This window comes from Protopterus annectens, chromosome 3.part0 (genome assembly GCF_019279795.1).
Source record: "Protopterus annectens isolate FY-2018-M chromosome 3.part0, PAN1.0, whole genome shotgun sequence".
NCBI lineage: Eukaryota > Metazoa > Chordata > Ceratodontiformes > Protopteridae > Protopterus > Protopterus annectens.
The window spans coordinates 1,524,128,177-1,524,140,850 of NC_056731.1; the positions used below are offsets into that span (position 1 = coordinate 1,524,128,177).

Here is a 12,674-nt window from a genome sequence, read left to right on the forward strand (position 1 = left end):
TGTTGGATGTACACAGACAGCTTAAGTATCTCCATAGAACCAAAGATTGCAGGAAGTCATGCCAGTTTGTTTCCTTTTCTAAGGCTAAATTGGGCAAGGCGCTATCTAAAGTAACTTTATGCAGATTGGCTCACGCATTTTCTTTGTTTGTAAGTCCAAAGGGCTGACGTTACCTAGACCTCCTAGGGCTCATTCCACCAAGTCTGTGGCCACATTGTCTGCCTTCTTGTCCAAAGCTTCCATAGATGACATTTGTGCAGCCGCCTCGTGTTCCAGTGCTCAGCGCTTGTACCTTCATTGCTCATTACAAGTTGGACATCTTATCAAGGAATGGGACAGCATTTGGCTCTGTTGTACTCCGGAATATCCTTCCTTGATGCATCTGTGTTGTCACTTTTTGTCCTTCCTCAACATTCCACCCTCCAGTCCCCTTCCTGCTTTGGAAGCTTTTTTTCATTTGGGCTCCTGATGTGTCCTGAGGAGTAATTTCTGCCTGCTTTGCTAATTGATCTCCAGTTTTCCTCTTTCCATTTCTAACTGAAGTATGATTTATTTTATGGTATAATTTCTTACTGGGTATCTTGTTTTGGTGCATGATTGTAAGTTGACTTAAGGGCAATCTGAATCTGTGGTAATTCCAGGTGAAGGAGAGGATTATGGGTAAGGGGAGGAGCTCGAGCTACAAAGATAAAAATCTAACAAAAGTGGGGGAAGTTTGATGCTAGGTTGGATCCAAAGCCCATTGGTTGAGGAAAGACAAAAACAGACAACAGAAATGCATTGTTACGGTGTGTACATAACCTTTTTTTTTTTTTTTTTTGCTATCAGATAGCAAATTAGAAAAATACTGCAGTCTAAGGTCAGAGGTCTGTGTTTTTGTGCCTCCAGTGCTTGATTTACAAGTGTCTGCAATGCAGGTATTCATGCTCTGGTCACTTGTTCAGTGGTTCACACCTTCAAGTAGTATTGCTTGTAACATGACTATGTGAATCTGTCTTCCTTTTGTACATCAGTATTCCCTCTGAGCTTTCCTTTTCTGATGATCTGTTTCTACAGTGTGAGTATTTTTTTACTGCCTGGGACCATTGATCCTCTTTAGAAGATTTGTTTCTATTCTGTTGTTAATCTAGTGGGTGGACTGATCATTGCAGCCTTTGAAGCCACAAGTGAGGTATATTGGCAGTGTACAAGTAGAAATCATCAGATACCATATAGAATTTTGCATAATTTATTACAACATTAACAAGGTGCAGCAACACTGATCTGTGAAAAGACTGTGCGAGTATTAATTATGCTTCCACCATCCTTTTGCATCTGGATAACCCAGCTGTACAGCTCTTACTGCTGGAGTTCCATGCAGTGCCAAGCCGTTATGCATTTCATGTATCATTGTGTAGTTTTCGTATTGCTGTCTTACAGATAGTGCTCACTCAATTGATGGGACAGTGTTGACAGGACTTTGCTTCACAGCATAAGCTAACAGGAAGTGTATGCACCTCGTCCTTGCCAAAAGTGCACATGCTTGAGAAAAGTAGCTTCATCTATCATATCAGAAAGGGATATCAGATTTGTACATCTACCAGTGACTTCACCTTCACAGATCAACTGATTTGGTGAGTAATTATCTGATATTTATGGTAGGTACCTACTTAATTATCCCTTCATCCTAGTTTAACTGTTTTTGGGTTTTGGCATGAGCAGTATTGTGTACAGGCAACTCATCCTCTACCTTGGGGAAATTTCTTCATTGACCTAAATAAGTCATCATTAGAACAAAGCAAGCCTTACATCTTCCTCTGGAAATTTGCTTGAAAAAATTCACATTCATCAAAGTGTATAGCAGTTTGATGTTTGAGTGTGTAGTGTGGTTGAAGTTTAAGTATGCTGTAGACACCTGTGTAACTAACTAATCTTTTCTGAACATCTCTGGTATTAGCTACCCATCCTATTTGCTTACTGTAATGTATTTTTGATGACTGATCCTACTGCTGAAGCTGCATCACATTTTCATTTGGTTTACAATTTTGTAAATGTGAATCTGAACTAATGTTCAGGTATATTTCCAGTGTGATCTTTAGTTATATGAATAATATTGTAGTGTTTAATTTGCTGATTATTTAAAACTGTTTTTATGTAACATTTATTATTAAATAGACCTTTTTAAATAAATACAGCATGTTTATTTTGTTTAACAGATTGGGCACTTAGCACAAGTTGAAGAAGAAGAGGCAGCGAAAGTTGTCTCCTGGCACTTAGCTAGTGATATGGATTGTGTCGTTACCTTGACCACAGAGGCAGCTCGGAAAATCTATGATGAAACCCAGGGTCGCCAGCAAGTTTTGCCACTGGATTCTATTTTTAGGAAGACACTTCCTGACTGGAACAGGTATATCATAATTCAGTTAAAGTTTTCTCATAGCATCACTGAATGCTTTTCTGAGCTAGGGCTTGCTGTCTTAAGAATGATAGAGGTTTGAAAAGACTGATCTCATGGATGTCGGAGACAAAAATTGCTGCTGCATTTCTGACTCCCCTTGGCAACTCTGTAAATGATAATTCACTAATTGTTCATCTAGGTCCACTATGTCCGTGAGTTATGTGTTTGTGTAGTGTATGTTCTTTCACATAGTCTTGCATAAGTAGTTGGACGGATTGCAACCTAAAATAATTTTAGGATACTTCAACAAGATGGCGGTAATGGGCTTGGAGCTTCCTTGCCCAACTGTCTCTCTACAATATAGTTAGCATAAACATCTCAAAATCTGTTAAATGTCTGAAATTTCATAAGTATTCATTTATAAACATTCATTTGCTATTATGGGGAGAAATAAATAATCCACTGTAGAATTTATTTAACTTAGTCACGTTACAGAACGCATGCAGGAGTTTGTGCATTAGCAGACAAGAAGAGTTCTGATTCATCATCCATTTACTTCAGGTAAAGAAGCTGTACCAAAAAGAACTAACTGGTGATATTTCTACTCCAAAAGATAAAACGCTGAAGAATCGTAAAAGTTTAAGTGAATACTTCTGTTATGGTTCAAGAAATCAGATATGCTTTGATTTACATTTCTTAGCATCTGGTGCAAAATCAAATTGCAGACAAAGCAGTGTGCATTTCTGCATCCTATTAAAATGGTTTCATATTTATTGTATGAATGACATGAACATTAATTATGCTGTTATAATTGCAACATTTGTAAATAGTAATTCATGACGACAAAATGTCTGTAGTTAACGTGAGGTTAGAGTGAGCAGATGAAACTGTAGATGTTCATTGTGTTTCACTGTTGCAGTAATAACATCTTGGTATTTCCTGCTGTGGAAGCCCTTAGCCAGACCGAATGTCAAGAGATTTGTTCCCCTCCTCCTGACCCAGATGAGACCACCCCCCTTTGATGTCTGAATGTCAGGGTATTAGAGTCATCAGCTGACACCATTTTGTCAGTTCTTGCTTGCCATCGGTGCTCAATACAACCTTCATTGTGTAAATTAGTTGGCCCAAAGTCAGAGAGAGAATAATTAAAACTAAGTACCTGTTAGGGGAAATCCTTTTTCTTACTGCATTCTTACTGCATTATCTATATTGTTGTTAGATGTTTGTTTAGATTGTAGGAAACAAATCCCTCACAAGGACTTTCACATTCTGTGCTTGTTTTCCCTGGGCCTGGAGCATGACATGCCCCTCTGTCTCTAGAGTGCTTACCTCTAGGAACCCCTTGCTTATTGGCAAAGAGAGTAGCACCTGGGGCATATTTAACAAAGAAGTGTACGCATAAGCTTCCCTAGTCATGAGAGCTTTAAATTGCCAGTTCCATATGTTCAAATTCTGCATCGTCCTTTAGAGATTCCTGGAAACTGGAAGGTATGGAAGACAGAGCTCTACAGAAAGGCTTGTTAGAACTCTGTAACAATTGCTGTCTGATTGCAGAACATTCTTTACTTTGTGGCTTTGATGCCTTGGAAGCATCAAGCAGGGCAACTGCATTCTAGATCTGTTGTCAGAAGACGTATTTGCTTAAGACAGCAGTCTGTTACCAGTAATGTTAATTCAGAAATCTTTGATCCTCCACTGGTCATGGAATTTCTCTTTGGACCCAAGGCTCAAGCTGTTGTTTAAGAAACTGGAGGACAAGACAAAGTCCCTCCAAACTGTTAGACTTTCTGTCAGCCTCAGAGGTTTAGCTGGAATTGCTCCCACTAATTTCCTGACATGCAGCCTAACAGCAAGGTGCAAAATGACCAGGAGGGAAAAAACACAAAGAAGGTGGCAAGCTGAACAAGGACCTTAGCCTAGTAGACCCCACTGCCAGAGGCCCAGAAAGGAACAGTTGTTAATCAGCAGAGCACCTACCTGTACCCCACTTTTACGTCACACCCCAACCCTCTCCCCTCCTCCTCCAGCAAAGCTCCAAGGTAGAGTTTCCCTCCTTGCAAACAGGTAGTAAAACATTACCAAGGGCAGGTTGGTCCCCCGTAGCATAAGGACAGGGTATAAACTGCAGTTTACTTCTCTTCTAAGACTCGCAGGTATCCCTTAAGTGTCAAGAGGGCAGCTCAGGGTGGCTCAGGTCCAAGTAAAACTTCCTTTAAAACAGGGCTTCCTATAACCAGGCCGCACCAAAAGAATTAGGAACAGGGTATTACTCAAGCATGTTCCTAGAATTAAGAAAAGAAGGAAATTGAAGACCAGTTCTTGACCTGTCTAGGTTAATCAGGTTCTTACTGGTCTGCAAGTTGAAGATGTTTATTCTTTAAAAGCTTCTGCCCATTCTTACACCTTAGGCTTTCATGATCACCTTAGATCTAAAAGATGCCTACCTCCTGTTTTCCTTTGGTATGGGTATCTACACTTCAGGGCAGGGAACAATCGTTTCCAATTCTATGCATTGCCCTTTGGCTTATCTACTGCTCCCAGAGTGTTCCAAAATGTCTGGCTCCAGAAGGTGTCTTTTCCAGGACCAAATGCATGTAGCCTCTACCCTTATGTACACGATTGTGTGATCTAAACAAGTTCTGTGAATGAGCTGGAAACTTCTGTTCACCTAAGTATGTCCTGCCTTTCAAACCTGGGATTCTCCGTGGATGTAAAGGAATCCAGTCTCATGCCCACTGACAGTCTGGTATCCTGAGGAGTTCTACTGTTCTCAGAAAAACAAAGAGCCGATGTCCTTCAAGAATGCAACTGCAGTCATAACATATGGGTTGTCCTGCCTCAGGCAGCCCTCGGTCGGCCGGATTCCAAAATCTGGGTCCGACGTCGGCTGATGTCACATTTCTCTCCGACGTCAGAGCGGCTGGAGTATATAAGCATCAGCCGACGCCATTTTCTTCAGTCTTTCTTGCCGCGCGGTGCCCAAAGCAGAAGCAGTTCGCAAGTGCCGGTCGGTCAGCTCCTGTATTCTTCGAATCCGAAGTCATCAAAAAAGCTAAGTACCCCGTTGGGGACCTTTTCTTGCCTCAGCCGATGTCAGAAATTACTGAAAAAGTTAACAATTGTCTGTCTTGTGGTAAACAAATACCTCATAAGGATTTCCACTCTTACTGTCTTCCTTGCCTTGGCCCAGACCACGACGTCTCGGCCTGTGTCGCCTGTGCTCGCTTCAATAAGCGCACTCTCAGGCGCCGGGCGGAGTTCGCTGAAGACTTTTTCGGCAAAAAATTTGCTTATACAATGCTGTCGGAACTTCCGACATCGCAAACTCCCAAGAAACGCAAAGACCGGGACCAACATCCTCGGCCTGCGTCTACCACCGACTCCACGTCAAAACCTACCGCGAGTGCTCCGGTTCCCCCTGAGACGGTTATTCCACCGCTCCGAACCGAAGACACCGCATTACCGATGACTCCGATACCGGATACCACTCCGATGCCAGTTATAGATTTTCCTCCGGATACTGAAACCGAGGAAATGCCCGAGACCATTGCTGTAGATAAGGTCACTCCTGCACGTGGAGCTGCTAGGCCTCCTATGGCCATGTCTATTAAGGCCTACACTCGTGCTAAGGCAGCCAGCAAGACCAAGCACCTTGCTGCTAAAGCCTTACAGCCTACTCCTGAGACACAAATCATGACGATGGCCGCAGACTTAATTTCCATGATTAGAGGTTCACAGGCCCATCCTGAGAGAGGATCCCAGCCTCCTTCTGATAAGACGCCCCGGGTTGAATCCTCTGACCCTATCCCTTCAGATGAAGATTCTGAGGACTCTGTCCACTCCGATGGCCAAGAAGAGCTCTTCCAGACCTATGAGGACTCGGATGCAGAGGATTCCATCCCCTCGGCCTCCCCTCCTGAGGATATTTCTTTTGGGGAAGTTCTGCATACCATGAGGGAACATTTCAAGTGGCAAGGCCAGGAATATTCTGATTCCAGAAAGCGCCTTCGAACCTTCCTTAAAAAGCCCCAGTACAGGCCCTTAGCTATTCCTCCTGTGCTTGATGTTTTGGATGATCTATATTCTGTCTCCAGTGTTACCCCTGATTCTCTTCCTCCTGCTCCAGCCAAGCCAGACAGATATTACAGGGTCCCAGAAACACATTCCCATTTATTCAGGGCCCATGCTGTTGATTTAGAAACTATTTCTCAGGGACCTAAAGGTGTTTCAGCTTCCACCTCTAAAAATCCCTTACCTTCCAACAGGGAAGCTAGGTCATTAGAGAGATGGGGGAAAAGGTCTACACTTCCACTACTTTATCTATGAGAGCTCTGAATTGCCTCTTTCATATGTTACAATATCAGGATTACCTGTTAGATGATTTACAGAAAACTTTGGCCTCTCCTGATCCTTTAGACAGGAAGTCTTTGCAGGAAGCTGTACATAATTCTCAGCAAGTCAGCAGTGTGGATATGATGCATTGGAAGCTTCATGTAGGGCAGCTATGACAGGGGCAGTCATTCGTAGACATGCATGGTTAAAAGAACAACCTCTACCAGATCATGTTAAGGCAAAACTTCTGAATGCACCCTTGGAAAAGAACAAGCTTTTTGGTGCTAATGCCAAAGATGTGTTAAAGTCCATCGAGGAAAAAGCAAAATCAGTTCAGACGGTCAAAGATTTCCTCCAGGTTCAGCCCCCCAGATTCAGCAGGAATTGGCCTTCAAAAAAACTGGTCCTTTCCTAATCCTGAAAATTTTCAAAGGGGTAAAAACAGGCGTGGCCGAGGAAGAGGACAATACAGAGGTCCTTACAGGGGACGACAATGACAGCCAGCAAACCAAAGAAGTGACACAGGGGACTCCCCTGCCCCACAGGCACAATCTCAATGACTTTCCTCTACGTCCGCTGACCAAGGAACAAATAGAAGCTCCCTTGGGCGGAAAATTATCTCTGTTTTCAGACAATTGGCACAGATTGACAAAGGACAAATGGATTTTGGACATTATAGATCATGGTTACAGGTTCCATTTTCATACCTTACCAAGAAAACAAGGCATGCCAAACCTACCACAAAACCAGAGGGCAGAGGCTATCAAGCAGATTTCTCTGCTTACTCAGATCAAAGCAATAGAAAGAGTTCCACAACAAGAACAAGGCCAGGGGTTTTACTCAAGACTGTTCCTTGTTCCAAGAAAAGAAGCTCAATGGAGACCAATACTGGATTTGTCCGCATTAAACACTTTTCCCATAGCACCAAAGTTCAAAATGCTGACTCTACAGCAACTCCTTCCTATGCTGGGCAAGGGGTCTTGGCTGATTACTCTGGACCTCGAGGAGGCATACCTGCATGTCCCTATCAGATACAGCTGCAGAAGATACCTCAGATTTCTTGCAGGGCCAGAGCATTATCAATTCTCAGCATTACCATTTGGCTTATCTACTGCGCCCAGAGTATTCACAAAATGCCTGGCTTCAGTAATTGCTCATTGCAGGCTCCAGGGGATCCAAATTTACCCGTACCTGGACGACTGCCTCATACAAGCGGACGACAAATTGATGTTGACAAAAAACTTGGACTATGTCATACAATTACTTCAGGCTCTGGGATACACAGCCAACTTTCAAAAGTCAAGACTTCAACCATCCCAGCAAATAACCTTCTTAGGAGCCAATCTAGACACAGCCTCTCAAATGGCTTACCTGACAGAAGACAAGCAAGAGAAGTTAACTCATTATTTCAAAGGTTTGGCAAAACTCACCCAGATGACTGCAAGGAGATTCCTACAGGCCCTGGGTTACATGGCATCCTGCATTCTCCTGGTTCCATTAGCAAGACTACACATGAGAAAGCTTCAATGGTACCTAAAAAGCCTATGGTCTCAGCACAGCAACAACTTAGAGGCAACCATACCACTCATTCCATGCCTACAAAAGAATTCCTATGGTGGGCCTCGGTAAGCCAGGCAAACACAGGTATGTCATTCAAAAAACCTCAGATAACACAGACCATGACCACAGACGCCTCAGACCTTGGATGGGGGGCGCACATGGAAGGCAGATGTATACAAGGACAATGGTCTCCAAAGGAAACACATCTGCATATAAACCAAAAGGAAATGCTGGCAAGTAATGCATGCCATCGAGGCCTTTCGACAACAACTTCAGCAAGGCCATTTATTGATACGGACAGACAACACCACTGTGATGTGGTATATAAACAAGCAAGGGGGCACCCATTCTTACCCCCTTTGCAGACTGACAATGAATCTTTGGGAAAAATCACTGAGCCTAAACATACAGTTACAATCCCAGTTTGTTCCAGGCAAAGACAATGTGCTGGCGGACAGCCTAAGCAGGAATTTCATAGATCCACACGAGTGGAGGTTACATCCGAAGATCTTCACACAACTCACCTCGACATGGGGCAGGCCAGAAGTAGACCTATTTGCCTCTCACCTCAACCATCATCTACAAAAATTCTGTTCAAGGACATACCATCCACAAGCTTGGAAAATAGATGCTCTTTCATTCAACTGGAACTTCCTAAAAATCTATGCATTCCCACCTCTGCCGCTGATGACCACAGTATTACTAAAGATCAAAGCAGAGAGACCCAAGGGGATCCTAATAGCTCCAGACTGGCCAAGACAACACTGGTACCCACTACTACGGAGCATATGTCACAACAAGAAGTGGGCCCTTCCACAATGGCCCCTACTTTTGACTCAACACAACTTCAAAACAGTGCATCCAAATCTTCAGACACTGCAGATAACAGCCTGGGAGATCCCATGAATAACCTCAATCTATCTCTCTCCAAGGAAGTTCAGCAGATATTAACAGAAGCTCGAAGACCATCCACCAGAAAGGTTTACTTAGCAAAATGGAAGAGATTCAGCATTTGGAATACCAGCAAGGGACATGATGCATCATTATTGAACATCCCACTCATCCTGGAATACTTGGCAGATATGCTACAGAATGGACTCTCATATTCTTCCATAAAGATACATGCTTCAGCTATTTCAGCTAGATATAATACCGATCCGCCTGTGTTTTCACATCCTTTGCTAAGGCAATTCCTCAGGGAATCAAGAACATTAAGCCACCAAGAAAGGCTCCAGTGCCAGCTTGGGACCTCAACTTTGTCCTAGAAAAACTGACTCTACCTCCGTTTGAGCCAGCAGCTTCAGTGGACTTACAATTTCTCTCATGGAAGACAGCTTTCCTGTTGGCAATTACCTCAGCAGGAAGGGTTTCGGAACTACAGGCCCTAATGGCAATACCACCGTTCATAATCTTTCACAGAGACAGGGTCTCCTTAAGAACCAACCCTACTTTTATGCCAAAGGTGGTATCTAGGGTTTCTTTAAATCAAGCTATTCATCTGCCTGCTTTCTTCCCCAATCCTGAGAACAAAGGGGAAAGACTGTTACATACCTTGGACATTCACAGACAACTTCGCTACTACCTGGACAGAACCAAGACCAGTAGGAAGTCTGATCAACTTTTGTAGCTTACCCTGGAGTACAAGGAAAAGCAATTTCAAAACAGACTATTTCAAAATGGATTGGACATTGCATCAGATTTTGTTATTCCTTCCATGGGAAGAATGTTCCAGCCAATGTCAGACCACACTCCACCAGAGCTACAGCCACCTCTACAGCATTCTTAAGAGGGGTGCCTACAAAGGACATTCTAGAAGCTGCTACATGGAGCTCCGTGCATACATTCTCCAAACACTACAATCTCCCTCTGTACTCCAGATCCAGAGCAGGCTTTGCTTCGGCAGTCCTGCAGGGTTTGATTGCCACACCATCTCTTTCCTAGAGCATACCCTCCTCCCCCAGCTAAGCTATGGTATTCTACCCATATGTTATGACTGCAGTTGCATTCTTGAAGGACATAGTACAGTTTTGTACCTACCATAAATGTAGATGTCCGATAGATATGCAACTGCAGTCGGATTTTCCCACCCTCCATACCCCTCTATGCCTTGGGTCCACTCCTATCCCTGTTTTCTCTTAGCTGGGGATATCTGTTATGGTGTATCTGTTTATTGCTTACTTATTTGTCTGGAATCCTGTTTTTGTCTTCCAATTTGATTACAGCCTTCCTTGGAGGGCACCTGGCATCTGGGGCAAGAAACACTGAAGAAAATGGCGTCGGCTGATGCTTATATACTCCAGCCGCTCTGACGTCGGAGAGAAATGCGACATCAGCCGACGTCGGACCCAGACTTTGGAATCCGGCCGACCGAGGGCTGCCTGAGGCAGGACAACCCATATGTTATGACTGCAGTTGCATATGTATCGGACATCTACATTTATGGTAGGTACAAAACTGTACTTTCTTCCCTGGAAGAATGTTTTCTAGAACAGCATTTCAGAACACTATCCCAGCAGGAGATGGTATGAGGCTTCTTACAGCCATTATAGGTCCCCTTGGAAAAGTTTCACATGAGGAAGATCCAGTGTTTTTTGAAGAATTTGTGTACCACTTAGGGAGGCTGAGATCCAAATGGCTATGGTAGATAGAAGCTTACCTTCAGAACAGAACTGTTCCTTTCCACTGCCATTTACAGAACCAGATTCATTGGCTGCCTCAGACCTAGCTTACAGCATTTAAACAGGCAGTCCTCAAGTACAAAACAGGTGGGAAAACCCTTCCTCAAATGCAACATAAAAATAGATAATGGTAATTTACAGGGGCATGATGGCATTCAGGCAGAAGTGGAAAGTAGGTACCCTGTTAGTAAAGAGACAAATCACCACAGTAATGTGGTACATAAACATGGAGGTACACATGCCTCTACCCCCTCTTCCACTTAACAATGCAAATCTGGGAGGCAGCACAAGAGATTGGGTTGCACCTCAAAGTTAAATATTTCCCCGGAGAAAGTAACAACCTTGTACATCACCCGAGTAGATTTGTCTCAGACCTCCACAAATGAATGCTAAAAAAAGGCACGTTTTCCAGAAAATCACAAGAAAATAGGGTGCAACAGAAATGGAATGTTTTGCCTCAAAAGAAAACAGGCAGCTAAAAAAGTATTGTTTAAGGGGGTCTCAGATGGCAGGGCCTGGAGGATGGATACCTTCTCCTTACCATGGACAAGTTTATTTATGTATGCTTTCCCTCCCACACCCCTCATCTTTAGGTTACTTGTAAACATCAGGGACGAAGGACCAAGGGTGCTCTTAATTGTATCCTTCAGGCTAGGTCAGTATTGGCTCCACCTACTGACAAGAATCATGTTTGCTTCTGCAGAAGGTGGACCTCTTGACCCAGAACAAAGAAGCCATCAGACGCCCCCTACACACACACACATACACACACACACTGAAGCTGGCAGCCTGTATGATTTGATCCTTATCCCTCAGATCCTGCTGTTAGACAGAGATATCCTGCTTATCTTGAAAGAGGACAGAAAGACCAGTGCCACATAACCACAATTTCAGAGTGGATTATGTTTGCTGTATGGTGACAGACAAAGGACCAGCAACACCTGCTAGCCTCTGTTTCCTTGGTTTTGATTTATTTGGCAGAGCATTTCACCAAGGGTGTCTTTTACTCCCCTGTTAAAAACCATGCCTCTGCCATTTCTCCTCATCTGCCAGTGCAGCCCCCCCCCCTTTGTTTTCCCCACCTATGATGAAAAAGTTCACCAAAGGTTTCCTAGTGCCACCACCTCAGCTAGGAGAATCAGTGAGTTATGGGTACTGATATGTAAAGAACCCTTTCTCATATTTCACCCATACAATATCACTGAGAACTGTCCCCATCTTTATGGGCAATGTGGTATCAGAGCTCAACTTAAATAAAGCAGTCCTGCCTTTTTTCCCCCTCAAAACTCAAAGAACAAAATGAGAACATTCCCTTTACTGGATGTGGATGTGCAGATACAGCTCAGATTTTGCTTGTATAAGACAAAAAAAAAACTTTCAGAAAGTCTGATCAACTCTCTTTGGCCTTTTCTGCTAATAAACCTGGCAAACCCATAAGTAAACAAATGAATCTTTAAGTGGATCTCTAACTGTATTTACTTTTACTACATGCATCATGCCTAAAAAAGTGCTTAAGCATATTAGGACTCATTCCATAAGGTGTCACAGCTACCATTGCTGCCTTTGTGTGTGTGTGTGTGTGTGTGTGTGTGTGTGTGGGGGGGTCCACCCAAGATATTCTGGAGCAACCACATAGTCCTTAGTCCACACTTTTTCAAAGGTCTACATCTTGGTGTATACCTATAGAGGCAGAGATGGGTTTGCTAATACAGTCTTGCAGGGACTCC

General features: G+C 43.4%; 1 protein-coding gene across 1 annotated transcript in view; it reads left to right on the plus strand.

Moving 5' to 3' along the window:
- SMCHD1 (structural maintenance of chromosomes flexible hinge domain containing 1) overlaps positions 1-12,674 on the plus strand; it is a 3,546,415-nt gene that overhangs the window by 3,002,037 nt on the left and 531,704 nt on the right. Inside the window, exon 42 of the mRNA XM_044065561.1 lies at positions 2,196-2,386. Coding sequence (XP_043921496.1) covers positions 2,196-2,386 — 191 coding nt within the window. The remainder of the gene's footprint in view (positions 1-2,195; positions 2,387-12,674) is intronic.